At 46.2% G+C, this 23,056-nt stretch overlaps 1 protein-coding gene across 1 annotated transcript in view; it reads right to left on the reverse strand.

Moving 5' to 3' along the window:
• Nucleotides 1-9,172: 9,172 nt before the first annotated feature.
• LOC115459371 (ubinuclein-2-like) overlaps nucleotides 9,173-23,056 on the reverse strand; it is a gene marked incomplete at both ends in the record, with an annotated part of 65,577 nt that continues 51,693 nt past the window's right edge. Inside the window, one exon of the mRNA XM_030189206.1 lies at nucleotides 9,173-9,291. Within this exon, the coding sequence (XP_030045066.1) occupies nucleotides 9,173-9,291 (119 nt within the window). The remainder of the gene's footprint in view (nucleotides 9,292-23,056) is intronic.

Consider the following 23,056-nt stretch of genomic DNA (forward strand, 5'->3'; position numbering starts at 1 on the left):
GTGAACAGTTTCTAATAGCTCTATCTTATTGGTTAGGGCATTAAAACTCCACTTCATGCAGTTTAACTGTTTTCTCTACTTGCTCCAGCCTCTGCCTCAAATCTCTGAAGTTGCCTCACACTTCCTCCATCGTCACTGTGATTTCATCCCAGATAGCTCTCATCTTATTTATAAGCTCTGCTGTTCAGTTTTGCACATCAAACTTTGTAAACACCCCTTTTGTGTGCTCTCTGTTTTCATTGAAGAATGCCTATGTCCCCACGGTCTCAGGAGCCATTTCAGGGCTTCTCCTCCTCTTTCTATGTGTTATACGCATGGCTATTTTTGTACCTCATATTTCTGCAAATTTAAATTTTTCTATCTGCTTGCGGGTGCGCACGTGTATTAACAGATATGAATCCATTTCTTAAGCTGCTTCAAGGGTGTTTCATGCTCTTTTTTTCTGGTACTGTTGGAGCCTTGCTCTCAAGTGGCCATACCCAATGATGCCACTTCCTCTTCCTTTTCAAGTTTTTAAAATTATAAACTGCCTAGATGGCACCCTGATAGGTGGTATAAACAAATAATAAACTTGAAACTTGTCCCCTGCAGCAATTTTCAAAATTAAGTATGCTTGCACTGTCACTCTGAAAAGTGATGCAAGCATTACTGGTAAAGTACTTGACTTTGCAGGAACGTGGGCTGTTCGATTATAGCTTTCTTAACGAGTAGCAGAGAAAGGGCAGCTAAAAATGACTTTACTATGGTTGACTTAATGATGTTGCATCATTACTTTTAGGCAATAACCCATCACCTGTAACCTCTCAAATGGGGTAGATTAGAAGGGGGGTTGTTGTGCATGGGTTGAGGCTTTTTTTTTCCCCCTTACGTACAAAGGAAAAATGTTCTTACCTGATAATTTTCTTTCCTTTAATCATACCAGACCAGTCCAGGCTAATGAGTTGTGTCCATCTACCAGCGGAAGGAGACAGAGAAAATAGTTCCAAGTAAACCACCCCCTTAAGGGTATCATGCAGCCTGGAATGTTCAGTATTTCAAATAGCCAAGCAATGGTGCTCTGAAGTCTAGAAGAAAACACAGTTAATACCAAACAGGCGCCAATATGCAGAACCTCATTGTTCCTGCTTGGCCGAAGGCAACTGCAACTTCCCTCACAGTAAAGTAAGCGGGAGGGAATGGTCCATACCAAGCTTGCCCAAGCACATAGAGATCTACCCCTGAATCCGGGAAAGAACTCCGTGATCCCAAGTAACAGAAGTCATACAGAGGTGGCACAACAACCGGCAGGAGAGTGAATAGAGAAGATGAAGTAGGCAGTTCTGTAGGACATCCCACCGTATTGAAGCATTGTGGAACAGCCAGGGATACCTAAAGGAAACACACTCTGACAGACTTTAGCCCGGGGGGGGGAGGGGGGGGGCATCTGGACTGGTCTGGTACGATTAAATATAAATCTACCTACGCCTCCAACTTCTCTACATAGGCACACAACTATGGAATGCTTTACCCAAATCCGTAAAATCAACCCAGAACTATCTAAATTTTAGAAAATTATTGAAGACCATCCTGTTCAAGAAGGCTTACTTTCCTGACTCAACCTAACCCACCCATTCCTGGTTTTCAGCAAGATTCATCGACCTTATTAACATGTAACTTTGTATTATCTTTTGCTACCTTACTTGTTTAAATGATACTTATTTGTCTATTACCTTACTCTTACACTGTTTAATTGTACTTTTCTGTACTGTAGTCTTCCCTGTTTCTATGTAAGCCACATTGAGCCTACAACTAGTGGGAAAACGTGGGGTATAAATGTATTAAATAAATAAATAAAAGGAAAAAAAAATCTCAGGTAAAAAACATAATTTTTCCTTCCTTGTCATCTATACCAGACCAGTCCAGACTAATGGGATGTAGCAAAGCAGTTTCCCAAAAGTGTGTGTGGGGGGGGGGGGGTGGAGAGAGAGAAAAGAAGAATGCAGAAGGTTGAAAAATCAACAAAGCTATACACACAGCAAAAACTGATCAGCAGAAAAGGATTCGAATATCCGAACCACCAGGCTACCAAAACGGAACAGTTAGACACTAGAAAAGGAACTGAAGCTGTAGGACGTAAAACAAACGCCCTGAGCAAAAACTATGTACCCCTGTCCCGAATCTTGCTATTCTTTGAGGTTCTATATGGAATGTTGCTACAATTTGGGTTTCTGCCAGGTACTTGTGACCTAGCTTGGCCACTGCTTGGAAAACAGGATACTGGGCTAGATGGACCATTGGTCTGACCCAATATGCTAATCTTGTTACTCTTTAGGATTCCAGAATCTTGCTATTCTTTGGGGTTCTACATGGAATGTTGCCACAATTTGGGTTTCTGCCAGGTACTTGTGACCTAGCTTGGCCACTGTTTGGAAAACAGGATACTGGGCTAGATGGACCATTGGTCTGACCCAATATGTCTACTCTGATGTTCTTATGTTCAAAAGAAGCAGCAAAGATGCTCATGCCAAAGGACTCTCCTTGGAAGGAAGGCAACAGTCGTATCCGAGCAACAAGGAGAAGAACTGTCTCTCCTAGACCAGGATCCACTTCTCCGAACCCTGGCAAGACAAAGAATAACTCCCAAACCTGCCGGTCTGCCTTGAGTCCAAGATGGTCGGAGGAAGCGACCCTAACAAGTACTAGGAGTATGCAACCTCAAACAGTGCACCACACTTCATAAAAGAAAGGAAGCAAGGCCCAGGAACCACCCAGGCCAGCGCCTAGTGAGAGAATCAAACCCCACAGGACAAGAAGAGACTCCAGAGTCAAGCAAACCAACTAACTGGAGTGCTAGTCTCTCCATGACAACCATGAAGAAAAGGGCAGCAGCATACCAGGGTACAACCGTAGAAATACAGTACTCCTAAACCAGCTCACTCTGGACTTAGGGATGAAAGAACAGAGTCAAGAGAACAAAAGGAGACAAAAAGAAAGACGAGAGGCACACTGCGGAGAAAAGACCCCCAAGGTGCCAAGAAGCCATAAAAGGAGCAAAGACAAATTCAAACTCCAGCAAAGGAGAAGCTTTTCACCAGCCACCAAGAAGCTATGGCAACAAAAGGTGCCACAGGAATGGTAGCTAACAGGAGACAAGGCAGCCTTGTCTAGCAATCTAAAATACGGTATGCCACAGATGCAGAGAAGTTACTGTATCCAACCCGCAGAAAAGAGCTGGGGTTGATCGACAAGGTGAAACAGTGCCCAACAGGCAAAGGTGAAAATACGCTCCACAGTCAGAGACTGAACTGTGCTCAAGGGACAAAAATGAAGCTGCGCTCATCAGGCAGAGTAGGATCCGTGCTCAATGAAAACATACGGATTTACGCTCAAAGCACACAAACTGAGCTACGCGTCATGGGCAGAGAAGGAGTTGCACACCTCTGGCAAAGATAGAAATGCATTGAACAAGCAGAGAAGAAGCTGAGAGTAAGAGACAGAGGATGAGCAGTGCCCCACTGAAAGAGCTGGATGTTAAAAGGTACCTGCAGAACTGAAGCTGCAGTAGTGATGGAACTGTGTATAAAACGCAGGCAAGGAGCTGCGCTCCGGACACAGGCAAGGAGCTGCGCTTCCTACTACTACTATTTAGCATTTCTATAGCGCTACAAGGCGTACGCAGCGCTGCACAAACATAGAAGAAAGACAGTCCCTGCTCAAAGAGCTTACAATCTAATAGACGAAAAATAAATAAAGTAAGCAAATCAAATCAATTAATGTGAACGGGAAGGAAGAGAGGAGGGTAGGTGGAGGCGAGTGGTTACGAGTCAAAAGCAATGTTAAAGATGTGGGCTTTCAGTCTAGATTTAAAGGTGGCCAAGGATGGGGCAAGACGTAAGGGCTCAGGAAGTTTATTCCAGGCGTAGGGTGCAGCGAGACAGAAGGCGCGAAGTCTGGCGTTGGCAGTAGTGGAGAAGGGAACAGATAAGAAGGATTTATCCATGGAGCGGAGTGCACGGGAAGGGGTGTAGGGAAGGATGAGTGTGGAGAGATACTGGGGAGCAGCAGAGCGAGTACATTTATAGGTTAGTAAAGAAGTTTGAACAAGGTGCGAAAACAGATAGGGAGCCAGTGAAGGGTCTTGAGGAGAGGGGTATGAGTAAAGCGACCCTGGCGGAAGACGAGACGGGCAGCAGAGTTTTGAACCGACTGGAGGGGGGAGAGGTGACTAAGTGGGAGGCCAGCAAGAAGCAGATTGCAGTAGTCTAAACGAGAGGTGACAAGGGTGTGGATGAGGGTTTTGGTAGAGTGCTCGGAAAGAAAGGGGCGGATTTTATGGATGTTGTAAAGAAAGAAACGACAGGTCTTGGCAATCTGCTGGATATGAGCAGAGAAGGAGAGAGAAGAGTCAAAGATGACCCCAAGGTTTCGAGCTGAGGAGACAGGGAGAATGAGAGAGCCATCAACAGAAATAGAAAACGGGGGGAGCGGGGAGGTGGGTTTGGGGGGGAAAATGAGAAGCTCGATTTTGGTCATATTTAATTTCAGGTGGCGTTGAGACATCCAGACAGCAATGTCAGACAAGCACGTTGAAATTTTGGTTTGGATGCAAGGTGAGATATCAGGGGTAGAAAGGTAGATTTGGGAGTCACCAGCATAGAGATGGTAGGAAAAGCCATGGGATGAGATTAATGAACCAAGGGAAGAAGTGTAGATAGAGAAGAGGAGGGGACCAAGAACAGAACCCTGAGGTACGCCGACAGGCAGAGGGATAGAAGTAGAAGAGGATCCACCAGAGTGAACACTAAAGGTGCGGAGGGAGAGGTAGGAAGAGAACCAGGAAAGGACAGAGTCCTGGAATCCAAGTGAGGACAGGGTATCGAGAAGTATGCTGTGATTGACAGTTTCAAAAGCAGCGGAAAGATCAAGAAGAATGGGAATATTGACCTCTGGATTTAGCCAGTAATAGGTCATTGGAGACTTTAGTAAGCGCAGTTTTGGTTGAGTGGAGAGGGCGAAAACCAGATTGTAGTGGGTCAAGAATAGCATGTGAGGAGAGAAAATCAAGGCGGCGGTGAATAGCACGCTCAAGTAATTTAGAGAGAAAAAAAGGAGGGAGATGGGTCGGTAATTAGAGGGACAAGTAGGGTCGAGTGAAGGCTTCTTAAGGAGAGGTGTGACCACAGCATGTTTAAAGGCAGCAGGGACAGTCGCAGTGGAAAGTGAAAGGTTGAGAATGTGACAGATAAAAGGAATAAGAGCAGGAGAGATGGCAGACATGAAGCTGTGCAGCACCTGCAGTCACAGAGCTATGCTCCACATACCACCCTGGAACTGCGCCCAATCTGCAGAGAACAGTTGTGCTAAACACACAGAGATGGAGCTATACTCAACAGGTGGTGGGCCTGCACTCCGCACACAGACAGGGAGCTGCGTTCCATACGCAGAGAGAGAGCTGCATGCCACACACGGACAAGGAGCTGTGTTCCACAGCCAGACACAGAGCCATGTTCTACAAGCAGACACAAGACTGCGCCCCACACTGAGACCTCCAGAGAAAGAACTACACTCAACATGAGACAATGGAGCTGCGTTCAACCTGCAGAGATGAAAAATTGCAGAATATGCAGCGAAGGAACTTTATGCAACATGCCATGATAGCGCTGTCCTCAACATCCAGCGATGGAGCTAAAGCCAACCTGGAGCTGTGCCCAACATGCAGCGATGGAGCTAAAGCCAACCTGGAACTGTGCCCAACATGCAGCGATGGAGCTAAAGCCAACCTAGAACTGTGCCCAACATGCAGCGATGGAGCCGTGCCCAACATGGAATGGTGGAACAGCATGGAACAATGAAGCTGCGCTCAACATGGAAAGATGGAGCTGCGCTCGACATGGAAAGATGGAGCTCTGGAGAACAGCCACAGAAGAAGGTGCTGCCAGGAAGCCAACAAGAAAAGAGCACAACTTGGGGAAATGCAGACCTGGCACTGCACTCCCCTGGCCCAGAGGGACTAAAACTACAAGAAGAGAAGGCCCCGTGCCCCAAGAGACACTCTTGGCCTCCAAGTGGTCTCTTAGTCACAATGACTGCCCCCTAAGCAACCGAGACAGAGCAGCAGTCAATGTAGAGAAAGAACTCCTGCCAAGAGGGAGGTAAGCACCACAGATCTGGAATCCTCAGACCATAGGGAGCAAAACACAGCCGTCAGGCAGTGAGGAAGAAACAACTCTAGCCAGGCCAGGAACAAAGAGGAAGCTGGCCAGTAACACCAAACCAAGGAAAACCAGCTAAGGGAGAGTCAAACTCCAGACCTAGAACAGAACCACTTCCCTGCAGAAAAGTACAGAAAAGCGCAGAGCTAAGAGGCGATAATCCAGAAGCACAGCAATAGATCTGCTCAGCAGGAAAAAACTGCGCCCCTTACAGAAAAAGGAAGGAGTGCCAAAAGTGCCAGGAGAGAGGTGCCTGAAACTAGAAAAGCAAAACCCGCCTGTGCCAGGCTAAAATTCCCGCCCAAAAGCAAGGGAAAGCAAGGAAGAACTGTGGCAAACTAGTCCTAAAAAGGCACATTCCCGTAAAGATACTGAACTGAGTCCAAGCAAAACACTGGCAAGAATGGCGCTCCCGAGGGTACGAGGGATATGAGCTAGCAGCTGCACACCAAGGGCAACTCGGACCCCCGCCAGAAGGAAAGTACCCTGCAGACAAACCAGAGCAGACAGGAGAGATCCATGGGGACAAGAGAACCCAAAGCTCCCCAAGGAAGGGAGGAAAAACTGCTGCCAAAACAAGAATCAAATAGCAGGAGCGTCTCAAGCAAGATGCCTGAAGCAGCAGAGACCGGACGGTCTGAAAAAGAACTGACCAACAGCTGTGTAAAGGCTGACAGGAAAGAAAAAATAGCACTGGACTAAAAAGATCGAGTCTGCAGCCAAACGGAGCCAGCGAGACAATTTCCCCACTTTGGAAATGGCAGACTAAGACCTTCGATCTGCAAAGGTATAAGTTCCAGCAACGGGGCCGCCCTCTGAACCAGCCAAAGTTGTTTTTTTTTTTTTTTTTTTTTTTAAAACAACCTTCTTCACTAGAGACAGGAATAAATAATGGCTTACCTCAGAGGCAGAAATTCAGATATGCCTATCACTACAGAAGCGAAGAACCCCCCACAGGGGAGACAAGGTACTCCATGCCACAATCAACCATCACCCTGCTATAAAGACAGCCAGGGGAGGTAGGAGTGGGGAGCGAACCAGGGTCACTGGATATCATCCTAGCTGGCAGATGAGGAACTCAGGACCACTGAGTATCATCTAAAACTAGCCCCAACACGACTACCAGCATACCCCTGGCTCCACTGTCACCAGAAGAATCTGGGACAGGAGGTACCAGCCAGAAATCCAGAGCAGCTGCACAATCCGTCCACCATCCACTAGGAGACAGAGAAAATACTGAACATTCCACGCTGCACGATACACTTAAGGGGCGGTTTAATTGGAACTATTTTCTCTGTCTCCTTCCGCTGGTAGATGGACACAACCCATTAGTGTGGACTGGTCTGGTATAGATGACAAGGAATGCAGGCTTACAAAGTTAGGCGAAGTTAAACTTATACAAAAAAAAGGAGTTGTTGCTACCCTTTGGGATACTATACAAAGATCTTAACTAGATACCAAACTTATGCCTTAGTGGGAGATTAAGGACTAATCAAAGATCTTCTATGTAGGTATTTCATGCTAAATCATCTGTACTGTAGTTTTAAGTTTATAATAAAAATTCTGAACCAGATTTTTTAAAATGTCAATTTGAATAGATGTAGGAACAGGAATATTGTTGTTACCGAACAAGAGAAAGGAATCTGACACCGTGCACCCACAATAGAAGTCTGGAAATCCGGACCTTTTAAAATTGCCTGCCAACCACCTGTGAATCCAGACACCCCTGTACAGTTTTTCTCCCTCCATTCTTGACCCTGCACTTGCTTCTCTCATTCTCCCAGGCTCCCCCCACCCCCCCGCTCAGCCCTCCCCCTTTCATCCCTCCCTCTACCTCGTACAGCCCAGCATTTTTCCCCCAGCTCTTTATTACTGGCACCTTTCCTAAAGTCTTTGGTGCTGGAGCACTGGAGGCAGCCTTACTCACTGGCTGCCTCTGGCATGCATCAGACCTTTCCCCCTCTAACCCATCCCACCCTTCCGACAACAGGAAGCTGCATCAGAAGGATGGGATGGGTTAGAGGGGAAGGCCCGCTACATGCCGGAAGTAGCCAGTGAGTAAGACTGCTGTTGGTGCTGCAGCACCAAAGACTTTAGGAAAGATACCTGTAACAAAGAGCAAGTGGGCATGGCCTGGGGGTGTGGGGGAAGAAACTGGACCATGCGGGGGGAGGGGGATGGGGGCAGGACTGACTGCTGGGTAACCAGTACTGCCTGAGAATCTGGAAAGTCCAAAAATCTGGACTGACCCTATCCATGAGCAGTCCAGAGTTTTGGACTTCTACAGTATACAGCCTGAAGGAAGGTTGTAAGTGCAATCAAACCTCCTTGAGTGGAATAGTGTTCTAAGCTATTTCCTCTAATCAATCTGCAGTAAAACTATTACTAGAGCTACATCTCTACTGGACTTGGCAGTTTAATTAGTACAGTAGAAGCAAACTGTTGTTGACAGTTCACTGCTGTTGCAAGTAAAATACTGGATAATCATTGAACACAGGAAAAGGGAGCTGCCAGTTTCCAGTACCTAACAGAAAGAAGAAAAAAAAAAGCCAGAAAAATACCCGGAGTTGTTTGTTGCAGACCAACATGTTGATTCTTACTGTTGCAAAAACAAGCCAACTGCTTCTTATTCTAAGGATAACATGATAGAAAAACACACATACACAAAAAAAAAAAACTAATGAGAAGCAAAAAGTTCTCAGGAGGAGCCCACTACCATTTATTACTTCTGAAAAGGTCAGGATTTCTTTTTATACCCATAACCAGGAAGTGAAACATTATAGCATGCATTCTGCTATAGCTACAAAACTTATTTTACGCTTTGTACCAATGTATGCAAAGACTGTATGTAAAACTGATGGACATTTGTAAACCAAAGATTAATTATATGGTAGGAAGAACGGGTGGTGAAATATAACAAAAACGGGGAAGTAATATGAAGATGTGAATGAAAGAAGCAAATGTAAATATAAAATACATACTTGGCATTCTTGGCTTGATTGTGGGCCTGGCAATGATCCTGATACCTGGATAACTGATCTGGCATGACAGTGCTGACAGCCAATTTCAACCTCTGCAAGGGTTCTCTCAAATGATCATCCTAGAAAAGGAAACACAGCAGAGCACCCTTTATTGACTGTTGAAAGAACTAGTACATGCTTTTAGAGTTTATCATGCCCTCTAAAAATAGAGATTCAGGTCAACATTCTGCCAAACCATAAGGATTCTAAAACACTCTGAACTGGTTAATCAGACATTACTGTTCAGAAATATGAATGCTTACAATTAGTAATGACAAAATTCCAGGAACTTATCAATCCAGACCACTACTATAACAAAACTGAAATGTGTGCTTACCTGCTAATTTCCTTTCCTGGAGTCCTGCTAGACCAATCCAGATGAATAGGTTATGTCCATAAACCAGCAGATGGAAGCAGAAAAGACTTACAAATCAGTGGTATCTTCACCAGTATAAGATGTGATGCAGCCCTGAACTTGATAAAGCATATCTGCAACACTAGAATCACATCATAGCTTGGTGCAACAAAATAAGCAAACTTATGGTGTGATGAAAGAGTGCCAAAACATAAATCACAGTGGGTCAAAATAGTGCTGCAGCAGACCACAATCTTGAAGCACATGCATGATGAGCAATAGGAAGTGTTCCCCCTCCACCTGCTAGTGCTTTTCAACCCAGTCCTCAAAGATCACCTTGCCAATCAGGTTTTCAGGATATCCACAATGAATATGCATGGGAGAGATATGCATGCACTGTTTTTTATATGCAAATTTCTCTCATGCATATTCATTGTGGATATCCTGAAAACCCAACTGGTCAGGTGGTCTCTGAGGGCTGGGTTGAAAACCACTGGTCTAGGAGGCCGTCTCCCAGGAACTGCCAGCAGGGAACCAAGGAAGGTCACCTCAGAAATCATTCCACACCAAAAAAAGAAAAAGCTTCAGTCTTCCCAGGTGGGTCCTGGAGTGGTCTGAGCAGGACTCAAGAAAATGAATGGAATGTTTCCAAGTTTATTATGTATTTGATATACTATCCATCAACAGAACCATCTAGGTGATTCACAATCAGAACTAGACAATCAATTACAGAGCAGAAACGAACTACAATAATTTAGAAGGAGACAGATATGATCATCCTGAGCATGCTGTGACTATTTTCTACACAATAGTGAAAAGAAGAGCAGAACACACATCTTAGTATGATAAACAGGCTTTATTTGTGCCACTCTGTAATAAGTTCCGCCTTAGCCACGTTTCACCTCACTAGAGGCTGGTGTCAGGGGCTAAAACAGCGTTGTGGCAAAAACATGAAAAATATAATAAATCATAAAATATTAAACATCAATCCTGAATACTAAAAACTATTAAAACACCTTCATAAAACATGTTACTAACAAACCACCAATACATTATTAGAGACAGGGTCAAACAGCAAACCTATAGAAGATAAGGCTAACATACAAATATAGTGTTTAAAGACATACTATTAAAGCATGTTTACTTAAAAAGCAGAAACTCATAAGGACATTGTTAATATGTTAAACAAAATAATATGCAAAAAAGCATAACTGAAATAACAAAGAAATATTGCATTAAACCAAACTAGTACACACCAACTGTAAAAAGACACAAGTATGATAGAACTCATAAGAACCATTAAAAAAATCAAACTATACTACTACTGATGTGGCAACTCACGGAAACTTGTACCAACTGAATCTGAAAAACAAGAGAAGATACCCTACCTATTGCAGTCCCAAAAGGAAACAAACATGCAACACAGCTAAAACCAATGAAGAGCAGCAACAATCAGCCTCGCCTAAAAAGTAAGTTCAAAAATGAGCACAATAAAAAGAGTCAAAGGAACTTAAAACAAGAACAAAGTGGCCAAATATGCATACTCATAGCTTGCAGGGTAGATAGACTAGCCAACTCTCTCCCTCATTCAAGAGAACTCCGTTTCTACAGCTGTGTCTGGAAGCATTTTAAATATAGTTCCTGCCAGGGAGCAAGTCCACTAACAAATTTTAAAATAAGAAACTCAACACAGTAAATACATAATAAAACAGAAAAAAGGGGGGTTCTAAAAGGAAAAGAAAAAGAAACTTATTATACCTCATTAAAAATGTACATATTAATGAGGCAAAAGTACTCAAAAAAACAACTCTAAACTCATACTAAACCTAAAAACATAAGTCAAACACTGAAAAACACACACACAAAAAGAAAAACTAAAAAACTAAAAGAAAAAATGTGCATATTAATGAGGGAATTAGAAAATTCAAATACTAAAAACCCATACTAGACCTATAAAAAAACTCAGAAAACCTAAAGATATGATAAAACCTAAACTAAAAGTAAAACAAAAAAAATATTAAAACCACCCTCATTAAAATTGTGCATATTAACGAGGGAATCAAAAAATAACTACTAAACCCTAAAACACTAAGGGCAACTGTTTACTAAGCTGTGTTATAGGTGTGTTAGCATTTTTAACATACATTAACCACGTACACAACTACAATATCCCTATAGCAGTGATGGCGAACCTTTCAGCGACCGAGTGCCCAAACAGCAACCCAAAATCTAATTATTTATCGCGAAGTGCCGGGTACTCATTATGGGCGGGGTCACCACAAATGACTCCACCCCTATGATAGCCACACACCCTTACACCAGCCATGGCGCATATAAACAGACATAATTGAAAATATTTATACTAGTATAGGAGAAAAAAAATAACTTGAGTTTCATTATAAATCATTTCTGTAAGTTGTTACAGCTCCAGTATACCCAGTGCAAAATAAGACAGCAGATGTAAATTCTCAAACTGGACATATTCCAAACATTAAAATGAAAATAAAATGATTTTTTCTACCTTTGTTGTCTGGTGACTGTTTTTCTATCCATATTGGTCCTAGTCGCTGATTCTGCTGCTCTCTATCTATTCTCTTAACTCGTTTCCAGGGCTTCCTTTCCATTTATTTCTTTACTTTCCTCCTTTCTTCTTAATTTCTTGCCTCCATTTATTTCTTTACTTTCCTCCTTTTTTTTCATTTCTTGCCCTCCATCCATGTCCAGCAACCCTTCTCTCCCCTCCAGCCACAAATGTCCAGCCACCCTCCTTTCCCCTCCAGCCACCCTCCTCTCCCCCCTGCTCTCCCACCCAGCACCAGGCTGCCAGCCCTCCCACACTAGGCCTCCCTCCCACCCAGCATCAGGCCTCCCTCCCTCCCAACCACCCAGCATCAAGCCTCCCTCCCTCCCACCCAGCGGCACCCAACACCAGGCCTCCCTCCCAGCACTAACCATTAGGCCTCCCACCCACCCAGCAGCACCCAGCACCAGGCCTCCCTCCTTCCCACCCACTCAGCACCCAGCATCAGGCCTCCCTCCCTCCCAACCACCCACCCACCCAGCGTCAGGCCTACCTCCCTCCCACCCAGCACCAGGCCGACCTCCCTCCCTCCCACCAAGTACCACGCCGCTTGCCCTCGCTCCCTCCCTCTTCCAAACAAGCATCAGCCTGCCCGTCCTTCCCCCTCCCTCCCAGGCACTACGGCCCCCCTCCTCCTCCTCCTCTGCAATTGAAAAAAAGTACCGGGTTAAGGCAGCATCGGCAGCGGCAACGAAAAGCGTAGTCTTCACTCAGCACGCTTCCCTTCTGTCTTGCTCTCAAGCTCTGGTCCTGCCCATGAGCGAGACAGAAGGGAAGTGCGCCGAGTGAAGACTATGCTTTTCGTTGCCGCTGCTGCCTTAACCCGGTACATTTTTTCAATTTCAGAGGAGGAGGAGGAGAAGGGGGGTGGTGCTGGGAGGGAGGGAGGACAGGCGGGCTGATGCTTGTTGGAAGAGGGAGGGAGGGAGCGAGGGCAAGCGGCGTGGTGCCTGGTGGGAGGGAGGCCGGCCTGAGTACTCGGAGCGAGGGAGGGAGAGTGGGCGGAGCGGACCAGTGACTGCTGCGCGGTGCCAAGGGAGGAGGGCTCTGCGTGCCCTGGCACGAGTGCCATAGGTTCGCCATTACCGCCCTATAGGCACCTACACGGTTAAAACACTCGATAATTGTAGATGCATTAAAAACTCTAATGCACCTTAGCAAACAGGGCCCTTAAAAACAAGATAGACAGGGCATAATTAATAAAAAACTAGTAAAAAAGGCCCGTTTCTGACACAAAGAAACGGGCGCTAGCAAGGTTTTCCTCGGAGTGTGTATTTTGGGAGAGTGTATGTGAGAGTGACTGTTTGAGAGTCAGAGTGAAAGTGTGAGTGTGTGAGAGAGAGAGTGTGTTTGTGAGAGAGTGTGTGTGTGAGAATGAGAGTGTGTGCAAGTGTGTAGTGAGACCCAGTGTGATAGAGAGTGTGTGTGTGTGCCCATCCATGCTCCTCTGTCCCCTGCCCCCTCCATTCATCCCTATCCAGCATTTTCCCTCTCTGCCTGAGGCCTGCCCTGCAATCCATACCCACCATGCCCATCTGTCCCCTCCATTCATCCCTATCCAGCAATTCCCTCTCCCTGAGTCCTGCCCTTCCAATCCATGCCCATCCATGCTCATCTGTCACCTGGCCCCTCCATTTTTCCCTATCCAGCATTTCCCCTCTCTGCTGAGGCCTGCTCTGGCAATCCATATCCATCCATGCCCCATCTGTGCCCTCCATTCATCCCTATCCAGCAATTCCCCTCTCCCTGAGTCCTGCCCTTCCAATCCATGCCCATCCATGCTCATCTGTCACCTGGCCCCTCCATTTTTCCCTATCCAGCATTTCCCCTCTCTGCCTGAGGCCTGACCTGCAATCCATATCCATCCATGCCCATCTGTCCCCTCCATTCATCCCTATCCAGCATTCCCTTCTCCCTGAGTCCTGCCCTTCCAATCCATGCCCATCCATGCTCATCTGTCACCTGGCCCCTCCATTTTCCGTATCCAGCATTTCCCCTCTCTGCCTGAGGTCTGTCCTGCAATCCATATCCATCCATGGCCATCTGTCTCCTCCATTCATCCCTATCCAGCAATTCCCCTCTCCCTGAGTCCTGCCCTTCCAATCCATGCTCCTCTGTCACCTGGGCCCCTCCATTCATCCCTATCCAGCAATTCCCCTCTCTGCCTGAGGCCTGCCCTGCAATCCATATGCATCCATGCCCATCTGTGCCCTCCATTCATCCCTATCCAGCAATTCCCCTCTCCCTGAGTCCTGCCCTTCCAATCCATGCCCATCCATGCTCATCTGTCACCTGGTCCCTCCATTTTTTCCCTATCCAGCATTTCCCCTCCTGCCTGAGGCCTGCCCTGCAATCCATATGCATTCATGGCCATCTGTGCCCTCCATTCATCCCTATCCAGCAATTCCCCTCTCCCTGAGTCCTGCCCTTCCAATACATGCCCATCCATGCTCATCTGTCACCTGGCCCCTCCATTTTTCCGTATCCAGCATTTCCCCTCTCTGCCTGAGGCCTGTCCTGCAATCCATATCCATCCATGGCCATCTGTCTCCTCCATTCATCCCTATCCAGCAATTCCCCTCTCCCTGAGTCCTGCCCTTCCAATCCATGCTCCTCTGTCACCTGGCCCCTCCATTCATCCCTATCCAGCAATTCCCCCTCTCTGCCTGAGGCCTGCCCTGCAATCCATATGCATCCATGGCCATCTGTGCCTCCATTCATCCCTATCCAGCAATTCCCCTCTCCCTGAGTCCTGCCCTTCCAATCCATGCCCATCCTGCTCATCTGTCACCTGGCCCCTCCATTTTTCCCTATCCAGCATTTCCCCTCTCTGCCTGAGGCCTGCCCTGCAATCCATATCCATCCATGGCCATCTGTCCCCTCCATTCATTCTTATCCAGCAATTCCCGTCTCCCTGAGTCCTGCCCTTCGAATCCATGCCCATCCATGCTCATCTGTCACCTGGCCCTCCATTTTTCCCTATCCAGCAATTGCCCTCTCTCCCTGAGGCCTGCCCTGCAATCCATTTCCATCCATGCCCATCTGTCCCCTCTATTCATCCCTATCCAGCAATTTCCCTCTCTCCCCTGAGTCCTGCCCTCCCCAATCCATGCCCATCCATGCTCCTCTGTCCCCTGCCCCCTCCATTCATCACTTTCCAGCAATTGCCCTCTCTTCCTGAGCCCTGCTATCCCAATCCATGCCCATCCATGCTCCTCTGTCCCCTGCCGCCTCCATTCATCCTTTTGCAGCAAGTCCCCTGTCTCCCTTTCATGACCCCCCTTGCATCCATGCTCCTCTCTCTCCCATGTCCCAGCTGGGCCGCCCTCTTCTCCCCCCCCTCCCCCTTCGCATCCATGCTGTCGTTTCTCCCCTGCCCTCCCGCTCCCATTGTTGTTCTTTAGTGGCCACCCTCTTCTCTCCCCCCAACATGGTTGTTTTTTTTTTTTTTTTTTCTTGTTTTTAAATTTACCTCCGTGCCGGTTCCGGCAGCGAAGCATAAGGGAAGGAGGCGGCGCTCCCGACGTCTAGGTTTCCCTTCGCTGTGTTCCGCCTTCTTTTGACGTCATCCTTGACGTCAGAAGAAGGCGGAACACAGCGAAGGGAAGGCTAGACGTCGAGAGCGCCGCCTCCTTCCCTGACGCTTCGCTGCCGAGCGTTGCGATTGGTTGAGTGTCATTGCTCCACCCTCGACGTCATCACGTTTGACGCGTGGGCGGGGCAGACACAATGCGATCTCACCCCCTTCACTTTAGAATGTTGGCTAACAGAGGCTTCATTAGAACGTTGGAGGTGCGTTTTATATAGAGAGATAAGAGTAAAAAAACCAAAAGATATATATCATTTATACAATCTCAAATAAAGCACATATAGAGGAGGGAAAAAAAAGTATTACACAATTAAAACTGTGCATATTATAAGGGAAACAAAGGGAAGGGAATTGGGACTTGATATACCGCCTTTCTGAGGTTTTTGCAACTACATTCAAAGCGGTTTACATATATTTCAGGTACTTATTTTGTACCAGGGGCAATGGAGGGTTAAGTGACTTGCCCAGAGTCACAAAAGCTGCAGTGGGAATCAAACCCAGTTCCCCAGGATCAGAGTCCACTGCACTAACCACTAGGCTACTCCTCCACAAAGTAAATGCAAATTCTAAAAAACTATACTAAATACACATGGTTAAAAACAGACTCTAGAACACTAATAAAAATGCACATTATAAGGCAAGCTGATTGAATAAAAACAAAACTGATTAAAAACATAAAAAACAAATGCATACAACTTAAGGCAATATTCCAACAGTATCTTAAAAACAAAGAACAGCACTGTGGAAAACTCAAAAACTTAGTAAATCAAGTAATACAGCACAGTGCTTTCCTCTAAAAAAACTGAATGTGTCCCTGTCCCTTTTCCTCTAAAAAAAACTGAATGTGTCCCTGTCCCTTTTATTTATATATATATATATATATATATCACCACCTCTCCATGAAACTTTATGTTTATGAACAATAAAACAATTTGTATTCTACTAGTGGCTTGTCAAGCAGCTGCCTTTTAATAGCACTCCTATGTTCTATCAATGCTTTTTCTGTTTTACAATTTGATAAATGTTTCAACTATATCTTTCATTAGTCACAGGGTGATAAAAGCATTTTGTTCTTGTTCATATCACAAACAGAACAACATCTACAAGGGAAATGACCTAATACATTATCAGAATAAGCAGAGTGAATTAGAGATAATGGTCGAGGATGCCAGCATATCTTTTAAATTATGATTCCTTTTTGTATGCTATTAAAAGGTTTTTATTCCTAAAACCTGTCTGCATTCTGTACTATGTGCCACACGCTGCTTCAAAATCTTGACAATGTGTTTAGACAAATGGTTAAAACCTAAGCTATATAGGGCTAGAATCTTTTTAGGAAGAGAGGGTCGAAGGGGTGGAGGAGTGGCGCTGTATGTGAGAGAGAGTATTTATTTATTTATTGCATTTTTATCCCACATTTTTCCCACCTATTTGCAGGCTCAATGTGGCTTACAAAACATCATGAATAGTGGAAATATATAAGAGAATATACATTTAGTATTACATAGGATCTTGGGTAGCATGATAGTGATGAAACACGATAGTAGTTTAACAAGCAAATAATGTAAGACAAATCTGGGTATATGTGTAGTATCAGAGTGGCTGAAATGCAGGGAACCTGGGGAAAGAAAGAAGCTTCATGGATCACCTGGAAATAGAAGATGGAAACTGTATCCACACGGGGGTTATCTACAGACCTCTGGCACAAATGTAGAAGCTAGACAAGGATCTGATGGAAGATTTTCAAAAGATTGGTATGAAAGGGGAGGTGCTATTGTTGGGAGATTTCAACTTGTCTGATGTGGATTGGTGCGTCCCGTCTGCAGAATCGAAAAGAAGTAGGGAGATTGTGGACGCCTGTCAAAGTGCCTTGCTCAGACAAATGGTGATGGAAGCCATGAGGGATGGGTCAATGCTGGATCTAGTGCTCACAAATGGAGAAAGTGTTTCCAGTATCCCAGTGAGTGCCCAAACTATGTAATAGTAATCATCACACGATAAGGTTTGATATAAGGGCAAAGAGGAATTTGGATGCACCAAAACTCAAAGATAAAAATGATGCCTTACCTGATAATTTTCTTTCCCTTAGCAGCAAGCAGATGAATCCAGGAACTCGTGGGTTGTGTCCACCTACCAACAGGTGGAGGTGGAGATACACAGAATGAACCATGAGGAAAACATTTTCCCACACCGCGAGCATAAGCACAAGTAGACGACCGTTTCCATGACTGCAGAAGTGTGGCAATAACAGGTTCTGAAAAACCCTTCTTTCTTAACCAGTGCCTTTCAAGAGCCAGGCCTAAGACCAAAGTGGGATGGATTTTCCATCTGGACCGGACCCTGATGTAGACGATCTGGAGTCACTGGCAGCCACAGAGGAGGGTCGTGTAGCAATCGAACCAGATCTGCATACCACGGTCGTGGAGCCCAATCCAGTGCCACCACAACGAGTCCCTGACAACGATGATTCTGTGCAGACCTCTTCCTATTAGAGGCCACAGAGGAAATACATAGAGTAGCCCCCTTCTTTAGCCACGGCTGCAGCAGGGCATAGAGTCCGGTGGATCCGGACTGCCTTCTGCAGGAAAAGAATTTGAGCACCTTGGCATTCTGCAATGTGGCCATGAGATCCATCACAGGTGTCCCCCAATGACAACAAATCAATTGAAAAGCCGTCGCCGACAGCTCCCACTCTGCCGCATCCAAAAGCGTTCAACTGAGAAAATCTGCCTGAACATTCTTCTGGCCCACAATGTGGGCTGCTGAATGGCAAAAACGTGAGTTTCCGCTCACACCATCTGACGGGATGCCTCCACCACCAGAGGCAAACTGAAGGTACCCCCCTGCCGACTGATGTCGGCCACCATCGTCGAGTTGTCTAAGAACTCAAACCGTCTTGCCCTCCAGGAGATCCTGGAAACTGACTAAGGCGTTCACTACCGCTCTCAATTCCAAGCGATTTATGGACCAAACCACTTCAAGGGGAGTCCAGGTTCCTTGCGTCACTCTGTCCAGAAAATGAGCACCCATGCCGACAGACTGGCACCTGTCACTACCATCACCCAATCTAGGGAAGCTAACGGCTGCCCTTCTACAAATTGGATGGAGAAGCCACCAACCCATGCTGCTTTTGGCCGCCTCGTCCAGGACAGACATCGTTGATAGTCCAAGTCAGCGGCCATCTGCTCAATAGAAACAAAAGGGGCCGCATATGAGATCTCACCCACGGCACCACCTTCAGGGTGGCTGCCATGGAACCCAGAACTTGAACGTAATCCCAAACGCGGGGCCTACGTACCCAGCTTGAGTGGCTGGCCATCTGGCAGAAAGACTTTCCCTAGCTTCGTGTCAAAGAGCACCCTGAGGTATTCCAAGGTCCTGAGTTGGCTGAAGCTGACTCTTGCCTGAATTGATGATCCAGCCCAGAAACTGCAGAAGACTCATTAATCGGGCAATGACATCCCGACTTTCCTGAGGTGAGTTCGCTCGAATCAACCAGCTGTCGAGACAGGGATGAACTCGAATCCCTTCTTTCCGTAAAAAGGCCGCCACGACTACATGACTTTTGAGAAGGTGCGTGGAGCTGTGGCCAGTCCAAAAGGTACGGCTTTGAAACTGGAAGTGCTGCCCTAGAATCACAAACCTGAGGAATCTCTGATGCGGTTGCCAAATCAGAATGTGTAAGTAAGCTTCCTGGAGGTCGAGAGTCATCAAAAACGCTCCCGCTACACTGCCGCAATAACGGCTTGCAAGGTTTCCATGCAAAAATGTCGTAGAAACTTGTTCACCACTCTTAAATTGGGAACCACAAAGTAAATGGAATAGCAGCCCTTGCAAAATTCGGAGGAGGCGCGGGAACGATGGCTCCCCAAACATAGATCTCACAATGTGCTTTGAACTGCTATCCATTTTGAACATGTGCCGCATTGAGAATCCAGAAAAATTCTGTGACGGGTGCACTGAATTATAGTTTGTATCCATCTCGCAACACGTTGAGGACTTATTGGTCTGAGGTATCTTGACCCACTCTGGGAGAACAGAGATAGCTGTCCCCTATCCGCTCCCCCGCAGACTGGGCCAGCGCCCCATGATTGGGAGGTGTGAGCAGCGGCTCCTTGACGAGCGTAAGGCCTGAAGGTCGCTTATCATTGCAAAAGGAAGATCTTTGCTGGAAACGGAATGCTGAAAAGATCCTGAAGCCTGTCCCGGGCGATACCAATGCACCTCCCGAAAACAGGATTGGAGAGTCCCTGTCTAGAAGCAGGCTTAGATTATCTTCAGGAAGGCGTTGGACTTGGAATCCCCCAAATCCTTAACAACTTTCTCTAAGTCTTGTCCAAACAATAGCGTACCTTGAAAAGGCAAACGGATGAGGCGTTGTTTGGAGGCCATGTCCGCAGCCCAATGATGAAGCCATAACATTCTCCGAGAGGAAACAGCTAGAATCATAAGCTTGGCTGTAGCACGACCCAAGTCATAAAGGGCATCTGCTAAATCAGTGATACCTACATCCATGTGAGAAAAGGCCAGAATCCTGGATCCATCTTGAACAGAGTGGAGCCAACTAAGACAGGCTCTAGCTGCATAAGAGCAACACATGGAAGCCTGAAGCGCCAAAGAGGCCACTCAAAGATGTGTTTTAAAGAAGCTTCCAGATATCTGTCTTACATATCCTTGAGCTCTACCCCTCCTTCAACTGGTAATGTAGTTTTCTTAGTGACCGCCGTCACCAGGGAGTCCACCTTAGGAAGGGCTAACTGTTCCAATCGAACTGCTGCGACAGGATAAAGATGAGACATGGCCCTGGCTACTTTAAGAGCACCATCTGGGTCTGACCACTGAACCATAATTAATTAATCAATGGTCTCATGTACCAGAAAAGTCTTAGAGGGGTGCCTAGTACTGGCCATCTTAGGGTTCACAGACTGAGAAGCCGCAACGTTTGGGTCCGCAATATTTAAAGCTTCTAAGGCCTGTGAATAAAAGAGGGCAATTCATCTTTGTGAAAGAGGCAAAACACAGAAGGATCATCTGCCTGATCCTGAGCAAAGTCAGTGTTCTCTAAGTCTTCCACGGCCGCCAGCTTCCACGACCCCTCAGAGGGAGCTATGACCGACGGAGCCACAGACACAGGAACCAAGGACCCCTCCTCAGGAACAGGAGAGGTCCTTCATTTCTTAAGAGAAGCCCCTTCCTCAGGAGAAGCCTCCAAAATCCTTTATCACCCCCAGAGGATGCATAAGGCCCTGAAGAAAGGGCTGAGCCAGAAAGGGGATGGGTCCGCTTTCAGAATATAGGCTGATGCATTAAAATAACAACTCAGGCGAAAAGAAATCCCCTGGAGCAGAAGGCGACGATGGAGTCTGCCCCTAAGAAGACACCATCATTTCAGACCCCCTGAAAAAGGTCCACAGGAAGGGGTAACTGTGAGGCCAGGAACTGCTGCCGGAGCCGCTTCGGCGGCATTCTGTAAAACTGTGCAGAGAGCTTTCTGCTTCCGAAGCATCAGCACAGTCAGCGCTACAAAATCCCGCCGCTGCATGCCGCGTTCCACAGCGGGAACATCGTTTTACTGATTCCGCCGCCATACGCCACACTAATTGAAAAGTAAACACAATTCCAGCACTTACCGCTGGAGTCACAAAAAAAAACAAAACCGCGGGACCTCTCAACAGGAGCCAAGAAACATGCTCCGGCTCTAAGAGCAGCAGAAACAGACCGGCACTGAATTCTTCTCAGCTCTCTTGACTTGTTTTTTCTTTTTTTAAATACATTTTATGGCTCTCCTTTTGTTTGTTGTTGTTTTTTTTTTAAGTGAGGAAGCAAAATAGAGCAGAGAAAGAGTCAGGAAGCCTGTAAGGAGGGCGTATGGGGTGTGGCAAGGACCTAGAAGTTAAGTATGCCTCTAAAGCTGACACCCTCAGTCAGACAACCCCCAGGCTGAACTTGACAATGACCCAGTAGCACCCTCCAGTGGCCTAGAATCCAGGAGCTGGAGACAAGCTGTCCACCACCTGCTGGAGATAGAGGTATACTAACTGATGCAGGGGCTGGCCATCTGGTATCATTCCATCAGTTCTGTTTATCTCTATCTCCACCTGCTGGTAGATGGACATAACCCACTATTTCCTGGATTCATCTGCTGCATGTAACAAGGAAGTACTGGATTGGAGATGTACTGATTTTGATAAAATGGGGTAATATCTGAAGAGGAGCCGTTTGAGTGGGAAAGCATAAAGTGGAAAATCAGTGGTCAAAGCTAAAGGCTGCTATAAATATGGTGACTGATCGTTACACGAAGAAAGTAAACAAAACAAGAGAAACAAGAACCTATATGGTTCTCCAAAACAAGTAGCTGGAAAAATAAGAGCAAAAGAGGCTTTGTTCAGAATTACAAAGAACGCAACAAGAGGATCACTGAAAGTTTATCGGATTAACTCAAAGAAGCGAAAAGAGAAATACGGCTAGTGAAAGTGTGAGCGGAGAAAAAATGCCTAAAGATGTAAAGAGAGGTGACAAGACCTTTTTCAGATATATCGGAGAGAGGAGAAAGATAGGAATGGAATTGCGAGACTGAAAGATAGTGAGAATGGCTTTGTGAAGAGTGAGGAGAATAAAGCTAATGTTGCTATACAATTCTCTTCGGTGTTCATGAAGGAAAATCCTGCTGATGGACCGTGGTGGCTGCCGAGGGAATATCCGGAATGGAGTGGATACTGCGCCGTTTACGGAAGAAAGTTTATAAACAGCTGGAGAATCTGAACGTGGTAAAATGCTATGGGGCCGGATAGGATACATCCCAGGACACTGAAGGAGCTCAGGGAGGTCCTGGAGGGACCTCTTAAAGATTTATTTAATAGATCTTTACAGACAAGAGAAGTTCCAGGAGACTGGAGACGAGAGGATGTGGACCCTCTTCACAAAAGTGGAGACATGGAAGAAGTGGGAAACTACAGACCGGTAAGTCTCATGTCCAGTGGTAGGAGTTACGGACCTAGAAAGCGATCTGGGAGTCATCGTGGATAAGACGTTAAAATCTTCTGCTCAGTGTGCTGCGGTGGCTAAGAAAGCACACAGAATGTTGAGTGTTATTAGGAAAGGGATGGAAAACAAACACGAGGATGTTATAATGTCCTTGTATCGCTCCATGGTGTGACCGCACCTCGAGTATAGTGTCCAATTCTGATCACCGCATCTCAAAAGGAATTAGAAAAGGTGCAGAGAAGGGCGATTGAAAATGATAAAGGGAATGGAACGACTTCCCTATGAGGAAAGGCTGAGAAGGTTAGGGCTCTTCAGCTTGGAGAAAAGGCGGTTGAG

The sequence above is a fragment of the Microcaecilia unicolor genome, unplaced genomic scaffold (genome assembly GCF_901765095.1).
Source record: "Microcaecilia unicolor unplaced genomic scaffold, aMicUni1.1, whole genome shotgun sequence".
In the NCBI taxonomy this organism is placed as follows: domain Eukaryota; kingdom Metazoa; phylum Chordata; class Amphibia; order Gymnophiona; family Siphonopidae; genus Microcaecilia; species Microcaecilia unicolor.